Source organism: Notolabrus celidotus, chromosome 9, assembly GCF_009762535.1.
Source record: "Notolabrus celidotus isolate fNotCel1 chromosome 9, fNotCel1.pri, whole genome shotgun sequence".
In the NCBI taxonomy this organism is placed as follows: domain Eukaryota; kingdom Metazoa; phylum Chordata; class Actinopteri; order Labriformes; family Labridae; genus Notolabrus; species Notolabrus celidotus.
Window position 1 is genome coordinate 16,142,080 of NC_048280.1, and position 22,851 is coordinate 16,164,930.

At 41.0% G+C, this 22,851-nt stretch overlaps 1 protein-coding gene across 1 annotated transcript in view; it reads right to left on the minus strand.

Annotated features, from left to right (window-relative positions):
* The window catches only part of ccser1 (coiled-coil serine-rich protein 1), a 178,793-nt gene that overhangs the window by 48,284 nt on the left and 107,658 nt on the right, over nucleotides 1–22,851 (minus strand). The window contains 2 exon segments of the mRNA XM_034692672.1: nucleotides 16,744–16,824; nucleotides 22,367–22,444. Coding sequence (XP_034548563.1) covers nucleotides 16,744–16,824; nucleotides 22,367–22,444 — 159 coding nt within the window.

Here is a 22,851-nt window from a genome sequence, read left to right on the forward strand (position 1 = left end):
GACTGAGTGCCATCTTCACCATGTTGTGATACAACAGAAGGAGGAGGAAGATGATGAGGAGAGGGGGGAGGAAAAAGAGAGAGGAAAGGAGACATAAAAGTGATGAAGGAGGAAACAAGGAGAGAGAAAGATATAGGGAGGTAGAGAAAGCCGGTGGGACCGCAAGGGGGGATTATGATCGTACATCCTGGATCTCTATAAGTAAACAGAACAAATATTCTCCCATCTCTTCTCCTCCTTCTCTGCTCCTCTCTCACAAGCCATTCAAAGTCCCCTGCCGTCCATTCCTTCATCATGATCTCTATCTTTTGGCTTCTTCACTTCTTGGCAGTCTGTCTCTCTCATCTCCTCGGCTCCCCTCAGCAGCTTTCTTTTCATCCCCTGTCGTTTTTTTTTCTTTTTTGCTCCATTTCTATAGCTCTGACACTACTATCAGCATCAGGTTTCTTTTTTCTTCGTATTTTTACTTTTTTCTACTATCCTCCCTCTCTATATTTCTTTCTGTTCTCAAGCATGATCTAATATTTTATCCCTGTGAAGAAGACTAGGAGGAAGGCGGGCAGAAGAAGGTGATCCTTGTGGCCTCTATCGAGAAGCTGAGAGGAGTGTGGCTACTTCCTGGGGGAGAGTGCCTCATTAGTGTGAATGATACACAGGAGAGCATGTAGAGACTGTGTGTATATGCGTCTGTTTGAGTGCCTCTGTCTATAATTAGGAGTCACAGCGAGTAGAGCTGTGGATCAGAGTTAGATAAGTGCTCTGGCAGCTAGCCAGCGCTGAGGCTAGCCTCATGTGCTCACACACAAACTTACACACACACACACACACACACACACACACACACACACACACACACACACACACACACACACACACACACACACACACACACACACACACACACACACACACACACACACAGCACCCACCTCTGAGGTTCACCCACGGCAGTGCAGTGCAGTGCAGTTGTTGGTAATGGTTTGGCTTCTGCCTCCTCTGAAAACGCACCACCTGCAGATGGCAGGGGCAGGTTGGTTGAATCCAGTGTTACCTTGACAATCCCTGTCTCAAGCTGGAAACCACATCCACAGATGCACACATACTCCCCCACACCTGTACTTTCTCATCTGCCAGTCTGCAGCAGGCAACAAGGGAATCACAATGGATACCCAAAATAGAGGATCAAAGACGTGAAACAGCCACACACGCATGCACACACACAGAAACACTCAAAACAGGGAACGGTTCTTGCCCTCATTCAACCCCAGAAGGGACAACCGGCACACATGTGCAAAACACACACACACACTCAACACTTCCTCCGGCATGCAACCTCCACCTGGGTAAAAGAATCTTTCATCTCGACGTGACTGCCGCTGGGCAGGCTTGCATACCTACACACACAGACACACACACTCTCTTTCACACTCTCCACCTGCCACCACTACTCACTTTTCCATCAGAAGAGGACCAGGACCCCCAACACACATACACAACAAGCAAGCCCTCACTCAGTGTGGCTCCCAACAAATGCAGATGCATGTTTACAAGGCAATTAATCACAATGAGTTGAGATATTTACAATTCAATTGAATTCATAAAAGTTCAGAGCTGGTCACCTAAAGACTGCTCCGTCTGGCCTTTATGGGGCACTGCAAAATATTTCACCTTAATGGAACAATTTACAGCTTCAGATAGGAGTTTCAAAAGTGTAGAATAGATGAGGTGCCTGAGCTGCTTTATGAAGCCTGGACTTTAGGTTTACCACTTAGTGCTACTTTGTTATTGGTTTGGAGATAAAAATCCAATGTGGTTGAGCCTGAGGGAAGCAAGGTCCACAAGAAGCACCTTCTTACACTAATGACCACAATGGAGCTATGCCTTACATAAAATACTCTGAGACAAGTAAAAGCACCCTTTTGAGCTCAAGCATCTAGTGGACATGAGATGAACTGCATCATGAAGATTTCCAGCTGCAGCACACAGGCATGATGATTGCCACTTGGTTTCACCTTGCTGAATTAATGCGGTTCAGCTCATTTACGTTGTTTGCCCCGCAACAGGTCCGGAAGTGACTAATAATGCAACAGTGTAGCATTGCTGTCAGTCCTTGAACAATTTAACGAGCAAAAAACAATCACAAACACACACACACACACACATACACACGCACACACACACAGGTGAAAAGGGATTTCTTGCAGCAAAACTTGGTGTTTGTGTAAAAGTAGAACACTATCAAAACACACACACACATACATACATGCACACAGACAAAAACACTCTCACACACAGTCATGGAAGTGCAGGTGTCCTTGCACAAATTGACTGAACAACGACTGAGCTCTAATGGCTCTTACTGTCTTTTTATGCTTTGACCCTCGGACGGGGGCCACTTTCATGGGGAGCACACACACGCACGCACGCCCACACACACACGCACACACACACAAGCACGCACGCACGCACACGCACACACAGACACACACACACACACACACACATACACACACACACACACACACACACACACACACACACACACACACACACACACACACACACACACACACACACACACACACAGCATGTGTGAGCATGCGTGAATCCTTTTGTCTGTGAAATTGTGTTTGGTGCAGAAGAGGGAGGTCAAAGCCAGTATAGATAAGGTCCGGAGGGTTCACAGGGATTAATAAAGGGTCTACAGTGCTGTGACAGGTGGGGTTACAATTCAGAGTGCGATGACAGACAGGGTCAAAGTTCACACATAAACAGGAGGAGGAAGCATAGGGCTGGGACTCTGCATTCACACATCAGTGCTCTTGTTCCTAAAGCATGCAAGCTCAACTTGCAGAGCACAACAGTGCAGGTAGGTAAGCAGAAAGCAGGGAATACACACGAGACGAGAATACACTTTGTTTAGGTTTCCTCCTTAGAGGTGTTTGCACTTGGGAAAATTCCTGAACTCTCATGCAATATATTTTCTCTCCAGTGATCCACACTACAGTTTTCAAATTACTAACTTTACATGAAGTCTGCATCTTGATTTTATGAGCTCCCCTTATTTGAGCATTTTTTATGTTGGCAAGCTGCTGCTGAATTACCATAATAGATAATGTTCCCATGGCTAGAGGAAAAAATAAAGTACACCTTAAAAATCATGGTGACTTAAAATGTCTAAATCTCTGTTTGGCTAATCAGGGGCCATATTCTATCCAAGATGAGAGTGCAAAAATGTGTAGTTAGAATGTTGAAGTATGAACAGGGTTGGCGTATTAGTGGTAAAATGTGATTTTTTTATTCTCCAATAAGTCACAACCTTTGAGGTTTGTTTGATTTGAGCACTTGAACACTCTCTGAGCTCAGATAAAACAAAGCGACTACTTCACCTTGTTCACTATCTGAACCCACGTAATTTGTCAGAGCAGAGGCTTTCTGCATCACTGAACAGTGATAAAGGAGAAATTATCTGTGCAACTGACTTATGCTTGAACAGATTTTTCTTCCCTTTTGACACAAACCACATAAAATATTACATCAGATTTTACACTGAAACTGAAAACAAGATGATCTTAGTGCCAAGATCCTTTAGGGTCACGATCACATCGGGTAGGATTGTTTGAGATAGGTGGGCTAAAATAGGCGGCATTCTTGTCTACATAACAGGGCAAGGTAGTGCAGGTGGCATTCCTCACTTAGAGGGTCTCCATATGAGGCTTGATTAATACATATGTTAGCTTTTCTTACCTTATCTACTATTGTTTTACCTCAAATGTCAGCAGTGGATTATGGGACATTTTTAGTCAATGTAAGACAGTCTGATCTGTGACAGACAAAAAAATCGACACATTTGTATACTTCTTGAACTCACTTGATCGAGCATATAAGAATCATCAATGTAGACACACTGGATTGGATGTGTAGAAGCAAATCAACACATTGAGCATCACAGTGGAATCATGGGATTTTTAGTGGGAAATCCACTCGATAAGCTGACATGTGAAGTAAAACAATAGCAGAACAGTGTTTAAACAGCCTTGTAGATTAATCAAGCCTACGTACAAAGACCCCCTGTTCTCCCATCTAGAACAGTACGTTAAGGTAGACCACTACAAGACACAGTCACGTCCAGTCGGGTGATATCATAACAGAGCCACTCACTCAGTTGTCTCCGTGACGACAAAGTGGCGCTCCCATGCGCCTTGATGCCCTGGAAACAGAAGACATGTTGACATAAAGAGCAACCAATAAAAAACAAACAGGGGACGGAGACAAAGAGGGATTGTTGTTAGATCGAGAAAGCAAAACTTCACTTTTGTGTGTTTTTCACAGCAATCATAAATCAGCCACCAACACTGTCTGACTCCTCATGTGCATTTGTCAGTGTCAGACTCTTCTTTTTCATGACATGTAAATAACTGCAGAAAAAAACAGGGTAGTAAACGGAACAAAAATAAACAGTGTCATTAATGCAAAGCAGCTTATAAAGTTGAAGGCTGGTTCATTTTGTTGCCTGTAGACACATGGCCACTTTTATAAGTACAGTTTTCATGTGACTCATCCACATGCTTGTTTCATTTATCCATGCATGCATGCATTTCCTTACAGCTAGAGTGCATATTTGTGTGTGTCTATTAAAAGACCTGGCAGAGTGCACTGGTCACACACCGAAAAAAGGACACACCTGCCACCTTTCTGTAATGTTGATGAGCGGTGTAAGGTGCTTTGCGTCAATGACACTAGTTTTGATAAACAGAGGAATAAATAAAGCTAGTGGGTGACACCTCAGCTGAGTACAGGGTTTATAAATACTGGAGGTTTGTTCTTTATGTTCCCACACAGGGCTGTTCTTCATGTACCCACACAGGGATCTGCTTGCCAAAAACTACAAATGTTATACTGATTCTACAACAATGTGTTTAGAGGCTGTGAGACAGGGACATGATTTTTAGGCAACTGTGCAAACATGTGTGCGTTATGCTCAAATAACAATATTTCTATGGTATTTCCCAGAACATAGTCAGCAACACTATCCATATTAATGTTGTCCCAGCTGGCAGTGATCTATTCCTGTTACTAATTATTTTGAATTTCAAAACTGTGAAGCAAACTGCATAAAGAAATCTGATTAGTAAACACTGTGTCCTCTTTCAAGATACAAGAGAAAACACAGATGGTATATAGACTAGTATTTAAATGATAATTCTGGTTCATCGCCACTGTTATAGTAATTTATTTTGAGGAGTTAAATATGGGGTCTGCGTTTTCCTGACTGCATATTAATAGGGCTGCAGTATAATTTGCCCTCTAGCTTCAATATGAAGGTCTATTCAGGAGCTTAGCTTAAGTGGACATTAAGCACAGTGTATTAGATTGAGAGAGCTTTGTTATGGTAATGTTAATGTTACATAATCTTCTGTTAACAACACTTTTGAATGCTTAACAGGCTGACTGGAGCCAGCTTTTATAAATCTTATTAACGTTGATTTTAAATAAAACTTGTGTTGCTTTTATTGTGAAGCCTTTTCAAATGTGATCAAGATTAACAGGACAGTATACAGTTATATAAACCTGTTGCAACCACAATCGGGATTGTTAAAGAGGACCATTTACAAAACTGGAGTCAGAGGAATGCTTTGACATTTTAGAAAACAACCCTGCTAGCTTTGTTACTTAAAGTCTTGATTATAAAGCAATGCAGAAAACACAAAGAATTACGTCTTAACCTAAGTTAACACAACATGTTGTGGTTTAAGAGGAGGTTATTTGTGGGAGTATTGCTCACTGCAATTACTTCCTGGAGCTTTGTACTATTGTTGTCACTGTGAAGTTGCCAGGTGACCAACTGAGTGTCCAGGAAGTAAATACGTTCAGCCAAGACTTGTTCTGTAACTGTCCCGTACATCCACTTTCTGTCTCTACACTTAATATTGACCAATTTCAGTGCACCAAAAAGCAGCAATACATAATTGATCTCAATGGTAACATACTATATCTAATGTACTGCTTGTATGAATTTAGGATAAGGGATATTAGACATGTGTTTTTCAAGTATGTTAGGGTAAATGTAAAATAACTTATAATTATTGTAACTATTAAATCACTATAATTAAGAGCACTTTATGAGCACAGATAACTGCTGTCCCAGGGAAACAATTAAATTCTGTCCAGCGTCACATCACCGCACTGATTCTCTACCACTTTAATTACAACACACGCACGCACGCACACACACACGCACAGAGAGAGAGAGAGAGAGAGAGAGAGAGAGAGAGAGAGAGAGAGAGAGAGAGAGAGAGAGAGAGAGAGAGAGAGAGAGAGAGAGAGAGAGCTTTATTTCCAGCAGGCAGATGGAAAGAGGTCTTGAATATTTAAAGTTGATGGTCACATAAAACTGCAATAAAACAGCATATTCTACTTCACACAGTGTTTTAATAACTCCCCTCCCTCTATTTATCAATCTATCAATCTATCCATCCATCTATTATCTTGCAATCTATTTACAGAGAGAAGAAAGTCTAATTATTTGCAACAGTCCTGTAGTTGTGGCCAGGATTGTTGTCATTTCATGTAAAGAGGCTATAGTCCTCATTGCAGCGGTCACTGGTTAACTCCCGGCCTCAAGTCTTTGCTGCATGTCTTCCTCCACTCTCTACTCCCCACATGTCCCTCCTCAGCGTCCTATCTGGTGGCAAAAATGCCTGAAAAAGTAACTAAAAAACTGTGATTGGACTTGGTTTGATTCAAACTTTTCCAAAGTAAGAACATAAAGTATGACATGAAGACCAAACGATTGCCAAGACTAAGACTCATTGAAGTCTCCTAACAAAGAATACTCAAACACATCACCAGCTCTCCTTGGACTTAATCCAGATCAAAAACCTGGCACACACATTCATTCCAACTTTCTGATTTCCTGTTCTTTTATTCCAGTTTGCAGCCTGAAACTACATTACCAGGATCTTTTTATACCTCTGCATCTGAGGACAAGACTACCTTCAGTGCACCACATATTATATAAATTTACACAAAAACAAACCATCATGCTCTCGATTTGATTTTCTGCTTTTCATCCGTCGTCCATGGCTCTTATGCGATTTTAAAAACAAAGCTGTTCCTCTGTCATTCATGTTATCAGGAGCCTTATTGCTTTGAACCCCGAGTTTATCTTTTCCTTTGTGTATCTTTCCTTATTGTTGTTGTTTTTATGTTATCTAGCAGTAAGCGTCACATTAGCTGTACATGTTCAGTTACAGTGTGTTTGTGTTTGTTTGGCTTGAATCTCAATCACTTAACCATACCCTCTGAAGCTCTCAAGTATAATAAAGCTGACAGAGCTCTCTTGTTATGCCAGCGAGGCAGGAATATCCGTCGATTATTATTATACGTGAGAATTCAGCTGGAGGAATAAATACATAAGTGGTTTGTGTACGATAATTATCCATAATTCCCCTTTCAAGTCCAACTGTTGGTGTTCACTAATTTCTATAAGGTGAATCAGTGAGCATTTAAGTCCACCAATATTCATTTTAAATCAAAATTGGGTTAATATCAGTCAATTGCAACCACAAACACCTCATCTTGTTTGGTAAGAAGCTGCATCAGTAGACTCAGTTCTTGGCCTTGAACAGGGTGGAGGAGAGGGGAGACAAAGAGAGCAGAAGGGTTGATAAGAGAGGAGAAGAGGGTTAAGAAGAGTTGAAGAGAAGCTGTAACAGAGGATGACCAGTGACAGGGAGGGGTGAAAGAGCAGGTGTAATATAAAGGAGATGGGGGAAAAGAGAAGAGGAGGGGTGTGAGCTGGGAGGTATACAGGTGAAGGGTTGATAAAGGGGAGGACAGAAGGTAAAGGTGGGAGAACCGAGAATGGAGGTTCAATTTTAAGATGGGGAATGATGAGAGCAAAGAAAATGGACAAACATGCAAAGAGAGAGAGAGTGAGAAAATACAAAGACCATTTTATTATTGAGGGGTACAAAAGAATAAAAAAGAAGGATTATGATAAAAGCATAAAATTCAGAGAAGAAAGGAAGGAAATATGGAAGGACTGATGGACATAAAAGAAGTAAGTAGGGCAAAAAACTGCTTGTCTTGTGCTCGGCCCCATCTCCTCCTCTTTCTCTCTATCTGTCTCTCTTATTTCTATCCTTAGCAGCACCATTACTCAGAACGGCTGTACAAAATGATCTAGTTTACAGGAATAAAAGCCGGAGACCTACATAGTCGCAATCAAGCATCGAAACCTCCATCCTTTCTTGCTTAAATTGGCGTGGATGTGGAGAGAAGTGATGACGCAGGTTCATACGATCCATGTCAGAACACATAATGATTCAGGGTTCCCTAGCACCAGGAACATAAAGAGCAGCCAACAGGTGTTTTTTAAGTCTGCAGTCTCACTAGGGGGTTCTCTATCATTGCTTTACACAGCATTTATAGGTGGATGTGGATAAGTGAAAGCCAGACACTGATGTTATTTTTCCTTCGAAGCATCTGTATCAATAATTCTGGATAAAAACAAACTCTGAATGAAGTGTTGGAACTTTTATTTTCACACAGCTGAAAGGTGTTAAACATTACAAATGCTGTATATAAAAGCTTTTATCTGCAGTTAAAGTAGCTTGCAAAGAGATATACCAGGTCTCAACTCAGATTATCTGCTCTTCAGTTTGCATTATATTATACAGAATAGAGTTTATCCACCTTTTTATGCCTGAGAATCTCTTGCTGACATCAGTTCATATATCACAGCATTGGCACATTTGCAGGTCGGTACTGTAATACATCACGCACTTGCTATATCCTTAAATGTGGCACTTCAATTCCAAGATGAAAGTGCACAAGACTAAAGAGCAGATAGAGTCCACGGGCCAGCCGAGGACATATCAGGTGATGATATAATCAGAAACACATGCTGGAAAGATCCAAGTGCCAGGAAGAAAGTCTCCAAACAGTCAGCATACAAAGCTGGTTCTACCAGATGAAAAATGAACAGCTGTGCTTTAACAGATGTTGAGCACACAGTAGTCCATTTTAAGGTGTGAGGACGCTTCTATGTGCTTGTCCCCTTGATAAATTTGTTTTTTTCTAGACATCTTTAAAGGATTGTCTTCCATGGGGTGGTGGTGCCAGCAGAGTAATAATGTCCTCTGCTCTGAGGTTTCAATACCATCCTCATAAATTTGGAAGGGCACATGGGAACAGCCTATATACTTTATATGTACAGCTGTTCTGTGTCAGCATTGGCTATCGGTTCTTTTAGTTTTGAAAGATGTTTAATAGTTATCTGTCTTAACAGTGAGAAGCCACAGTATTGGATGAATCTGCTATTGGAACAAGGACTAGTTGAAAAATACACACACCTCGAAAAAGAAAAAGCAGATTATCTTAATCCGCTTCTAGAAATTGATAAATTGATGTTTCTTACAGACACAATCATGTCAAAGTTTGGACATGCATCTCTACTCTTACTCCGTCTGACTCCAATTGCTCTGTCATTTTGTTATTGTTTCTATTTTTTTCTTACCCCTTGTTAGTTTATATTGTTTTCATTTCTGACTCTGATTTTGTTTCCTTTAATGTCAATTCGTGTATATGTATATTTCTATCTGTGCGGTGTCCTTGAGTGCCGAGAAAGGCGCCTTTAAATAAAATTTATTATTATTATTATTACATTATTTTCATCAATTTAAAATCTAGTGCTAAATACATAAAATCTTCTTTCTGAATCTTTTACTGATGTCACTGCAAGTGATGGTTTCACAAATGAAAAGGCAGATATATCTTAATTGACATGCAAATCAAGAAAAAGTAAGGGTGCATATTTTTGGTTTCTAACTTGGCTTTTTCATTGATGTCATTCTTCAAACAAAATGACCCATCTAGAAGATATGATTCCCCAGCATATAAAAAGTCACTCAGTACCTGAGCCAAAGGACACAGAGGGAAGAATCTGCATGATCTAGTCTCCCCCATTCAAATAAAAAAAGCCCACAAACACATGATAAGCAATCCTCCAACTATCCCACTGCTTCTCTCTGAAACTACAGAGGAGAGAGTGGAGGGATACATAAAGAGGGGTGGGTGAGAAGCAGGGACAAAAGAGAGGGAAAAGAAGAAAGCAAAAAAAGTGAAGTTGCACAAATCTATGGAGAATAAAGACAGAGAAAGACAGAGCGAAGGAAGAAACATAAGTGAGCTAACCATCAAGAGCTTTTGATTCCCACCATTAAATGTTCCTTTTAAGAATGCCCATGAAATTTGCTCGCTGAAAGAAAGCAATCTCAATCGATTCAATCCCTTTCCAAAAAAACTTTCAAACAGCCACCATACCTCAAGCTCTTAAGAGTCTCAGCGGGACATTAAATAGCTTCTTGTATTTTCCCTCTGAACCCCCCCCTTCTCTATCTTACTTTTCCTCAATTTCTCTTTCACATTAGGTTCCATCTCTATTTTGGCACACTGACAAAAGAGGGGAAATCTGGGTGCAGAATGAAAAAAACAGGGCTTGGTCAACGCTTTTCAATTTGTGTTCCCCTTCTCTCACTGCACCGCCACCTGTCAGCTTCAGGCAGGTGTCAGGGTCTCACTTAGCAGCGCTTTTCACAAGGCCCCAGCATATGTAGAGGTCCTGTTCTGAACAAATCTGAACAGTGTTTTAGTATGCGTCCTTCACTGGGTCAAAACCTCTACAGAGTTGTTCAGAATGTAGTATGTGTAGAGGGAACAAAGGTTGGCAGATACTATATCTGCTGATGGATGCTTTATTTAAATTTGAGGACTGAACTTTAAAAAAATGCTGTAGATCAATTTCAAAAAGCAGAAAGGGCCCACTTCTGTCAGCATAATCACTCTTCACTGATGCAATCTGCCTTCATACCAAAAATAAATATCAAGTTTGGCTACATTTACAGCTGAAGGTCGTCGTGAGATGGACTGCTCTGGTAGATTCAGCAGAAGTTCATTTTTAACTGCATATTTCTGTGTTGTTATGCAGAACTCAATGAAGGCGTGACTGTAAGAGGAAATGAGGATCGAGCTGCATGATGGATGTGAAATGGTTACAATAGCTTTAACTGTGTTTATTACCAAGCCATTCTAAAGAATATTTCTCAACAGCAAAAGCGACACAGGGGACTAACTAATCACACCCGTCATACCAAATCAAACAGTTGAAGGAGTTTGGCACATTTTAACTCTGCCTGTTGACACTATGGCAAAAAACGTCTGTTTCTGTCCCATGCTGGTCTTGACAGTTGTGAAGTAATGTCAGTAAATGGGACCCAACTATCTCTGAAAAGGGAAAGCATAGCAAGATCTGGCCCTGCAAGCCAGGAAACGGCAGCAGGGCAAGTAAATTCATCTCTAATGGCCCTTTTCCGCCGGCCCGTCTTAGCCCTACTCCACTCGACTTGACCCGACTCTACTCGGCTTGTGTTGCATTTCCACGGCGCGGTAACTCGTGTCAGATATCAGTTTTTTGTACCTGCTCTGGTTCCAAGTGAGCTGAGCCGATACTAAAAGGTGACGTCAACGGACTGCCGGTCACTGATTGGTCAGAGAATGTCGTCACTGAAGGGTCATGTGCGCGACGCCCAACACAGGAATCAAACCCGCCATTTAAAAAAAAACCAACATCAGTACTGTCCAATGTCTGCACGCAAAGTTTATTTGTGGTCCGTTGACGAGGTTAGAGTTAGCAAGTACACCATTGCCTCCATGTCCTGCATTGTTTGTGATTGTTGTTTGTGTTGCGTTCAAAAAGACTTGAACGCAGTATCACGCAGCAGTTTTGTGCTGCTGTGTTATGACGACCCCGGCCACCTTTAGTCGGTACTCGGGCTGGTGGAAAAGAAACCCAAACCGAGTTGAGCCGAGTTGAGTCGAGTAGGGCTGGACTGTGTAGTGGAAAAGGGCCATATGTTGCCATTCGCTAAAAAGTAGCCTAAACTGTGAGTGATAGTGATAATAGCAACATTATCTTGTCTAACATTAACTTCAATAGAAAAGTTCATTTTGATATAATTTCTTGAATAAGCAGGCTACTTGCTTAACTTGATGGTGAATTGAAATTCAACTGCCATAGAAGCATTACCGGCATAGAAACAGAGGAACTCATTTTTAAGTGGTGTAACTAAATCAAAAACATCATGTTTACATCAATAGTTTGTGCTCACTAATTCTTGTATTTTAGCTAGAAGCTGGATAATAAGTGTGATAATGTATAGCAGGGGTACTCAAATAGAAATCTTTAAGGGCCACAGATATTTTTATCAATGAGCCAAAGGTCTATTTAATGAGGTCGGTCAGACCAAATGCAATAATACTGTAATATTCAAAACAAAATGTCCTTTTCGTTCAAAACAACAACAAAAATATCAACTACAGTAAAAGTTGTTGTTTTGTGTTTTTGTGTCATAGATGTGTCAGGAGTCCTGCTTGCAGCTTGATATGATGATTTCAGTGCATTTATTTTGTAGTTCTTACCTGACAATTTTGAAGAAATGTCTCTTTAAATTTCCTATGCTGTTTCAAATTCGAAATCTTCAGCAGAGATATAGTCTCCTGGCATATTAAGCACATGGGTCTTGTGGTGGTTGGAGGGTGAGTGAATTCAAAAGTTTCACTCCATTCTTCTTTCAATCGCTGATTTTCATTGTCCACTTTTCTTTGAGCAGCAAACTTGGAACACACGTTTTCGTGCATCCTAGGGTCCTACAGCTGGCAAAGTGCCAATATGCGAACTGCTCCATAAACGAAAGTGAAAGTTAAAAAATTGCACTTGCAGCATTGGACTCTTAGTGACTCAGTAACAGCCTGTCTGCGTATAGTTGACATGGAGACAAGTCCCGGTAAACATGCGCTGACCCGACCAAAACACAGAGTGAAGGGATAACAGTTTGGGGGCCACAAAAAGGCGGCCGGCCCACGGACGGCCTTTTGAGGGCCTATGGTGTATAGTGACCACTGCTTATGCAAATTGTCAAATGTGACACTTTTGCAACATTTTCCATTGCTTGTTTTTCAAATACATGGGACAGGCATTGCCATCAAATCGGTTCGGGGGATGGGGCAAGTTATATGGTCTCAAAGTTTCTTCCAGACTCTGAAATATATTATACTGTTGAGGTTGTTTACTTGTAAAGAAACTGATTTCAACCAAGGGCAATACAATCAGAAATCCGAACCAGAAATATTTTATTCACCCTGAGGGGAAATTCAGTAAAAAGTCATGTTTGTTCTCTTAAGGCAGAGGATCTTGTGATATTCCTCAGGCAGCTCCAACTAACTGTTTTTCAGGGTTGACTATGTATGGTTTAATTTCACTTCAACTAAGTTCAGAGGTAATGCAGGAAATATATTTGAGAGCAAAGTATTACTTGTCAGTGAGAAGTAAGACATGAACTTCAGCAACCCAAATATCTGTCACTTTTTTTGGGCCTTGCTGGTATAAGTAAAATATAAAAAGGGACTTTGAGACAAGTTGGTCGAAAGTTCTCTTTCTGTGGGATAGAGTTTGCCAGGAGCTGTCCCGAGGACAGAGTGTCAAACAGTGGGGAAAACCAGGGCAGGAAAATCCCTGATGGACTCCTGGAGCCCTCGAAGCCTGGGTGGGGAACTGAGGAGAAAGAAACGTAAAGAGGAGAGAGGAGAGGAACTTCTAACAGCTAACTTCTGCACTTTCATGGATCAGCAAACAAAAGCAGGTAGAAGAGAAGGAGGAGGAAGACAGATTGAGGAAAAGTAGGAGGACGTTCCAGAAAAGAAGGAGGGAGAGCGAGAGAGAGAGAGAGGATGGGTGAGCTGGTCGACCTCGTGAAGTGGCAGAAGCAGTAGAAATAGCTGCCCCACTTGTAGACACACTTTCTGTTGCTCGCTGGCTGTCCTCAATGCACGGGGGTAGCTAACCTATATAGACATGCTCCACGCTGCAGCATATCCCACACACACACACCAACACACTCTCTTTATACACATAGGCATGCACACACAGGGTAGGGAGGGAAGGGGGGCTTAAATCAGGCCGAACATGCTGTAGCTACTGCTGAGTTAAGTCACCTGTGTTGCTAGCCTAGCTTGCTAGCGGGCAGCCAGCTGCTCCTCTAATTAAGAGCCCATCTACTGAGCATATGGAGGACTCTATAGCTAGGTACTGGTTTTATAATAGATAGCAATGGCATACGCTTGAGTGCTTGCCAGATTTCTTGAGCTGGACAAAGTTTGAGGAAGAAAAGGTCACTCTTATCCCAACCAGATATCATGCGGTGTTGAAGAAGTTTGGGGATACTTTGATACATTTTTAAAACTTTGAGATAGTTATGAGCATCAGGATCTAAGTAGAACCCTGGTGTTTCCTAATGGACTTCTGCTGTAAATATGGTATGTTAATATGGTGCTGGTTTCCACCTGCAGAGTAGATGAGACACTCAGAGGCTCTATTTGAATTCAAATGATAACCCACCAATTAATCAAGAAGATGTAACTTAGGAAATCTGCAAAGATACAACTCTCCTTCTATATACTTTACTGCAACAAAGACGGAGCATCTTTCTCTCTAAACTCCCTGTGAGGCAAATCAAATTGAAATGAGTTCTAATGAAATTAATTGTAATGAATCAGCATATCAGAAATAATCAGTGGATCTCTGTGTATTGATACATATGAATCTGTGACTTCTCTAAACAGTGCGTTTTTTTCTCTGTATTTAAGCAAACAAAGCCCTTTAGCTGAATGCACACTCTGGCAGTTATATATTATGCTAATTTGCAAACTATACCACATGAGGCGAAAAACACACAAGCACAATACTGAGTGAATTACAATGTCTGAGGCATGAATGCAACCTATTTGACTGAAGTTACTTTGACACTTTCAACAGCGTTTTATTGACTTTGCTGTCCAAGGCCAAGACTAATGGCTGCCTCACACACACACACACACACACACACACACACACACACACACACACACACACACACACACACACACTTGCAATGACAAACACATGGGCACACTGCACGCACACAACTCACACATTTGTTTGCTTTAGCCTCCAGTACTGAGAAACATACAATTATGTGAGGCCATCTCAGGCATCATTATGAGAAATGCATTAGTCAGTGATGGCAAATGAAGCACAGAGCAGACATTTCTAAGGCTGCATGTTGCGTGAATGTATTATTGTGAATGTGTGACAAAGTGACAGACAGAGAGAAACAGAGAAAGAGACTTTAGAGTCAGAGAAAGAATCCCGCAGGGAGCGATGACAGTCACGGAAAGATTAAAAGATTTAGGGCTGTAACTTCATGCAGACGTAGACAGCCAAGAGAGATTTTTCTGAGGAACAGTTAGGTGTTTTTCTTTGCCTGCACCTGTTTTGGTGTCTTGTCTATGCTACATAATCGAAAGAAGGGGGGACTTTCTCTACCAATCCACTATTGTACTGCAATTTTGATGTCAAGATTCACTCCATTCTCTGATGTGTGCAGCTCCCCAGTGTGCATCGGGTCAAGAGAGCACTGTGTAAAGTGCTCCTATTGTGTATTCTGTCCTATATCAGGGGATGCAGTTCTTCAACACAAAACCTTTGCAGAATGTTTTGTTCATAAACAAAGTACAGTTTTGATTTCTGTTTCATAACATATGCAGCAAGTAAGAGAAAAGATTTAAGTCCGGTTTTACCAGCAACTTTCATCCACAACAGCTTGCATGCACTTTGCACAATCCTTTACATTTAGCTGATTGACTCTCTTTACTGCCATCTGAAGACAGCAGGTAAGTGCTCCATCTGTAGGCTCTAATTAAAGTGATGCATATTGTTAAAGCATGCATACACACACCAGATCCTCTATGCACACCATCACACCATGTTCTGTCAAAACCAGGATGTTGCAACACAAAGAAAGTCAAGTTATTCAAATTAACTGTGGATATTTTACAGTTGCGGTAAAATATTTTTCTCAGGTTTCTCTTCTTTAGTTGGTGCTGCTCACCCACAGACTCACACAATGACACAGCTTCTACCCTTAAAAAATTTCTTACCCGAGCAGGATGAGAGGTGTAACAGAACTTTCTGAAAGGAAGAGGAAATGAAACAAGGAAACAAAGCAAAAGACCCCAAACTCTGCCTCTGTTTCAGTTAGAGGCAGCCATTTTTAGACAGTCATCCATTAAGTCTGCTGCGTTCCCATACTGTCATCCCCAAGTGAAGCCAAGGAGGCCATGCCGGCTGAGGGTGTTAGGGAGGCAGGCACGTGGAAAGCAGCACAATACTTTTTGCTGCACGCTGGGAATTGAGAGGATGGAGGGGAGGAGCAGGTAGTGGACTATAATGTGAATGTCACTGCGGTACAGCATCTTTAGAAAGAGTAAGACGGATGAGAGCTATAGCTTGAAGAGAAAAATACTTTAAAAGGGTGGGAAAAAAAAAAAAGGAAGGGTGGAAGGGCGGCAGTTATGACTCAGCATAAAATGCATCGCCACAAATAGGACAACAAAGTAAAAGAGAGCTGTTGCTTGCATTGAAGATTTTTGTTGTTATTGAGCTTCATTTAAAGGATTAAAATGATTAAAATTCTTATGTAAACCATATTTCAATGCTGGATCTGTCAAATACACTGCATTGTCTGTGTCTGAGAGGAGGGAGGTACTGTGTGTGTGTGTGTGTGTGTGTGTGTGTGTGTGTGTGTGTGTGTGTGTGTGTGTGTGTGTGTGTGTGTGTGTGTGTGTAGTTTGTGTGTATCTCACCTCTGGCCCCATGTGTTCTGTCTGTGTCGTGCGGTCAGTCATTTGGCAGTCTTTCATCCTCAGGGCAGCTTTGGCACTCTCCTGCATACAAAATAAAATGCACAGCCATCAGCCATGTTCAAAATCTTGCAAAGAAACAGCATCAAATAGGATGAATCAGATCAACTAAATACTCTCCCTGCAGATTCATGCTTTGCCTCTACTCGCAACACTTAGTATCATATTCATGCCATGCTATTAAAGGAAAAAAAATGCAACTCCAAACAACCTCAGCCAACCCCAATCTTTCCTTTCCTTTCAGCTGCCTCTCCGGGAAATCCAAGAGGTCATAAAACTGAGCTGGATTGCAGGAGAACTTTTTCTGCAGCTAAATATTGGACCACAGACCCTCCTCTCAAAGTGCAGCAGTAGAGAAGAATTCATAAAAAGTGACAGCTAGTGCTGGGCAGCCTGCTAGAAAGGTCCTTCTAGGAGATAATTAATAGGTTTCCCCTGGCAGATTTACTGAAAGGAGGTGTAGGGAGAAAAGTGTTGGCCCTGTCCTTCAAAATACAGCACGTCTATCTTGACCAGGAAGCCACCGACCTCTGTGTTACCTCTTTGCTGTTGTTTCAAAAAGGCAGGTTGCGAGTCCTGCTAATGGCAGGAACCCAGTGGAGGTATTTTATGACGATGTCACTAATCATTGTGACATGCTCGCCCTGCACTGCTCACAGAAGAAGAAAAGCTGCTGTGGAATGGAAAATTGAGAATTTTATTACTTTGATTAAAATTAATCAGCCAAATTAGGACGTATTGTAAGGATGCTGAAAAAAGGTTGATATATGGTTAATTTATGATAGTTTGAAGCAGAAATTAGCTAAAAGACTTAGTTCAAACTCGATTTCATTCGTTGTGCTCACACATGAAAAGCAGAGGCTTTCTGCAGCTAAATGTAGCAATCGGATCTCAGTTCTTCAGCAAAATGCACCAGCAGTGAGGAGAAAAGTCATAAAAAGTGACAGCTTGATGTGATGGCTGGCCAGCTAGCAGGTCCTTCTAGGAGATAATTAATAGGTTTTCACTGGCAGATTTACAGACAGAGGCAGAGCACAGAGAGTATCGGCTATGAGCTGCCCTTTCCTTCAAAAATGCAACACTTTAACTTAGCTGCAAGAGAAAAGGTGTCCGACTCAGACTTGCACACATACATCTTCACAAATGTTCAAAGTAACAACATGGCCCCACAGAGGCAAAGCTTTATGAATCTGACAACAGAAGGAACTTTGTCCCAAAGGCACATGGTGCAGATATAAACAAGTTTGACCCTTGTCTGCAGCGAGGATGCAAGCTTGTATCAGACAGTGTATCAATAAGTTACATGCAGACTTTTGATTGAAAATTGCACAAATAATGTAGGTGTAGAAATCCGATGCAGCTGGTGGCAGCAGCCAGAACATCCCTGTCAGAGAGGAGTGCCACTCAGCAGAACACACTCTCATAATCAAAGTAATCAGCATCTGTTTGTTTGTGTGCATACATAAGCAACTGCATGCCCTAAAGACTGATGTATGAATTCATGAGTGATGTGGGAAAAAAATGATGAAGGTGATTAAATCTTATCTAAATGTTGAACTTAGAGGATGAGTCAGATTTTATTTTCAACAATTCCTATGAAAAGACGGAGATCAACAAGAAGTAAATCTTATGGTATGTCAGCAGTAACCACAATCATTTACATTTGCATATCACTGACATCATTTCTGTGTGACACATTTAAATCACTGACATAACCCACATCTAGTCTGCAGCTGTGATGGTGGCAGGTTTTCTGGTTCTGTCTGAGAGAGAGATTTAAAGAAACCAAGCATGTAAAAGAGATAAGTCAGCAAATGCAAGTGCCCACCTGGGGATATTTTCCAGTCCTTGAGCTGGGCAGTTGAAGAATATTAATAAAACACTTCAATAATCTTTACACATCTGAGTCCCTGACACATTTAGGTGAAATCTATCTTAATATAATTCTTGATGAAACAGCTATAATCTTTGACAGGTTGAAGTCTTCATCACATTGTGAGTATAATAAATGTTGCCTACAGATATATCAATCAACCTGACCCACTAAAGACGAAGTGCTGTCATCTGAAATCACAAACATTTAACCTCTAAGAATTCTGACTGGCTTATTGGGTTTATTAATTTACTATTTCATATAATTAAATCAGGGCTGCACGGTGGTGCAGTGGGTAGCGCTGTTGCCTCACAGCTAGAAGGTTCCTGGTTCGGCTCCCCAGCCAGGCAGGTGCCTTTCTGTGTAGAGTTTGCATGTTATCCCCGTGCATGCGTGGATTCTCTCCGGGCACTCCGGCTTCCTCCCACAGTCCAAAAACATGCTCACCAGGTCGATTGATCACTCTAAATTGCCCGTAGGTGTGAGTGTGTGCGTGAATGGTTGTCTGTCTCTCTTAGCCCTGTGATTGGTTGGCAATCTGTCCAGGGTGAACCCTGCCTTCCGCCCAAAGCCAGCTAGGATAGGCTCCAGCCCCCCGGTATCCCTAACGGGATAAGTGGTCAAGATAATGGATGGATGGATATAATTAAATCATGAATTATCTGACATAAAACTGTTTTTATTAGTTACAAATACATCTAACTACAAGAGCTGATTTGCTCCTGTGAATGCACAGTATGCCACCTTGTCTGTAGACATGAACCTGAGAGAGAAACTATCATTATGCAAACCGTTAGAGTCTGCCAATAGAGATTACCGCTCCTCTCTGGGGTTGGTCTTGCACATGAGGTCTAAATAAAGTGGAAGTTAGTCCATGTCTGTGTTTTAGGGGAAATAACTTGTTCGTGTAGCTGTCAGAGGTCTCAATACAAATGTGCTCTATTCTGAATTTACCTCCACATTTCTTGTACACAGTGCTGAATACAGTCCACACAGAAAATGAAACAAGGATGATAGGTGCTGCTGACAGGAATTATGAGGGAGAGAGAGAGAGAGAGAGAGAGAGAGAGAGAGAGAGAGAGAGAGTGTTATCACAGTCAAGAGAGGGCAAGAGATGAACGAGGAAAAGTGAGAAAAATGAGATACCAGTGCCAGGAAATGTTCATACAAACAGATGCCAAATGAGACTCAAGTCAGTGGGTTGGACTGGCAACCTCGCAACAGCGCTATAACACTGGCATATTATCCAGCTCAGGCCTGGCATAATGTCTGCATCACATCGCTTTGATAGAGCAGGTGACAAATTACAGACGTGTACATGACAAGCGATGAGAATCAGTGCCGTATGGAGCCTTTCTTTACATGCTCCAATAATCTAACTAAAAAAACAGACAATGTGATGTATTCTGCATTTGAATCTCAATATCGCATGAGTAAAATTTGATGATTCCAAATATGCAAAGATGTAAATGATTCTATGTCTCCCATCCTCATCAACAGGGGCAAATTTGTGAAAGCATTACACTTGTCTCTTAGCTGGACTGCAGTCAAAATAACTTGGCTATGACATTAAGCTGGCAGGAACAAGCAATTTACATTAACAAAGATGGAAAAGATGGGCTTTCTGGTGTCCCGCCATGTATGTGATATCGATGGGGTGACTTTGAGCCAACTATAAAACCATTCGCACATTCATTTTCACTCTGTGTCTGTGGTCAGACTTTTCTGCCACTTTGTCCTCTGCTTTATTCAGGAGGAGAAGTACATGAAAAGGAAAGCTCATAAAAACTGTTTGGCAAGTTCAGGAAGAAGAGTGAAACTTCTCCGTTCTGTGAAATGTCGTTAACCTTCCCAAAAGAAAAAAAAAGGGTTCTTGTGCTTAAAAGAGAATTAAAAAACTGTTCTTCAAAGGCAATTAGTCTTTAATTTATACCCTTAAAACAAATAATTTAAAAACACTCGAGCTATTTTAATTATTAATTTCAAAAGTTTAGAAAACAGAGAGCAAGAAAAAGAAAGTGTGACAGAGATAAAATTAGATGAGCAAACTTTCCATAGCTCAACGTCTGAGAGCATGAGTTACTTCTCTTATGAGTAAAAGAAAACCTTACTCTAATTTGGAAAAACACTTCCCTTCACTGGGTTTATTAATATTTTTCAGAGTGCTGAATATCCAGGAAACAGAACATCTGAATATTCATAAAAATAGTCAACCTTCTGGTTGTGCCAACTGATAGCAGTAGTTTAGGTCAGAAAGTCAAAGTGGTGCTATCTTTTAGTTTGCCCTGAGAAAAGGATTCAGCAAGCAATCTTGTTAAGCACATGCTCCAGTTTTAAGGAGCAAAGAACATAAAAAAGGGACAATTAGTTAGATAAATAACAACATATGTATTTACTTTAGTATTTTTCACTCTCAGTAATACTATAATTAAAAAAAAAATAACATAGAGATATAGTATCTTATCAACTTGTTTCCTTAAGCAAGACGGTTCATTAGAAAATAGAAAACATAATGAAACCAAGTCACTGAATTAGATTGCTTAGAATTTATTGCAACAAATTTTAAGGAAAGAAATTGCAACCAGGGAAAATGTAGATTTGGATGTTTCTGTCATGGCTCCAGATTAGTTACGTTGTGTTATTTCATTCCCTCATGTCTATCATCTTGTGTTTTCCGTCTTATTATGATACTTACTCTTCGTTTCAAGTCTTTTGACTTCCTGCTCTCCTGTGTTTCCCCGTTCCCGTGATTACCTCAATGTGTTGCACCTGTGTCTTGTTATCCCTACTCCCTGTGTGTATTTAAGCTCAGTCTGCCCTCCCTTCTGTGCCAGTTCGTCTTGTACCTTTGTGTCAGCGTTACAGCCTTGTTTATCCCTCGTGTTTGCCCTTCAGTTTTGACCAGTTTTGTAAGACTGACTTCACCTCTGCCTTGTGACTTGGATACCTTTGCTTGTGCTGTTTGACCTCTTGTGTGCTGGTTCTTTGCCTGAATACACAGATTTTAACTTTGGAACCATTTGAGTTTTGCATTTGGATCCATTTCTTGGTTTAGTGTCACATTTGGAAGAGAAACTTTTCTTTATTTTAGAAAAATATGCCAAACATAACAGCAAGATTAACCTCTATTGTTCTAAACTACATTTTACTTCAATTTTGAATGCAAACCTGACACTTTTTATGTACAATATACTTTATTTTTGTATTTTTGTAGGTTATGTTTTGTGGCTTAGCTTGGGAGATACAGGAATTGTGGGTAAAGAGAGAGGAAGACATTTACCAAATCAAGCTGAAACGAGAAATCGATCTTGTGACCAGTAAAACGAGGACTGTAACCTCTTTACGAGGGAGCCAGCTCTCCCAACTGAGCAGAGCCTGGGGGCTTTGATTTTGTTTTTTAATGTAAACACTGTAGGAGGAAAAACATCTCTACAGCTTATGTAAACTAATCCACATGTTACATAATTACATTTTTTCATTAGCATCCTTTGCGCTCCTCACCATTGCACTATTGTCTCAGATAGGTTTGTATGTATAAGTTAAATGTTAAATGTAGCCTTGTACCCATAAGTCTAATATTTAATGTTTCATTCTTTAATGTTTGGAAGAGTTAAGTTAACCGCACCACATCTTTGGCCAATAAAGCCCTGACTCTGATTCCGATTGTGATATTTTCTGCTAAGTGGATCTTACCAGTTCACCCTGGAGTCTGAGAATCACTTCATCTTTCTCCCTCAGCTGTTGCAGCAAGGCCTCCTCTCTGCTGGGATCCTAAACACAAGCAACAAGACACCATGTTAAACATTACTCAGGTCACTGTAGACAGCAGTGATTTATCCAGAGGACCATATTCCCGCAAAAGCAATACACAAAGCCTAAGAGGATGCCAACATACAAAGGAGTTTGTGGGATTCTTTGGATGTTCCCATAAACATTTACGTGTGTTTGCAAGTGTTTTATGTGCCTTTATGAGCGTGTTTGTTGCTGGTCTTTCCTAGTGTGTGTGCACATAATAAAGTTGTCATGGGGTGAACGCTTCATGACTGTGTAATCTCCTCTTCTCTCTACGTCTCTGTGATAAACTTGGTGTGTCCTATGGCTGCACCCGGGAGCACACAGCACTTTAACATGACCTTGTGTTGTCAGAGGACATTACTGTGGGGGAGATGGAGAGGAGA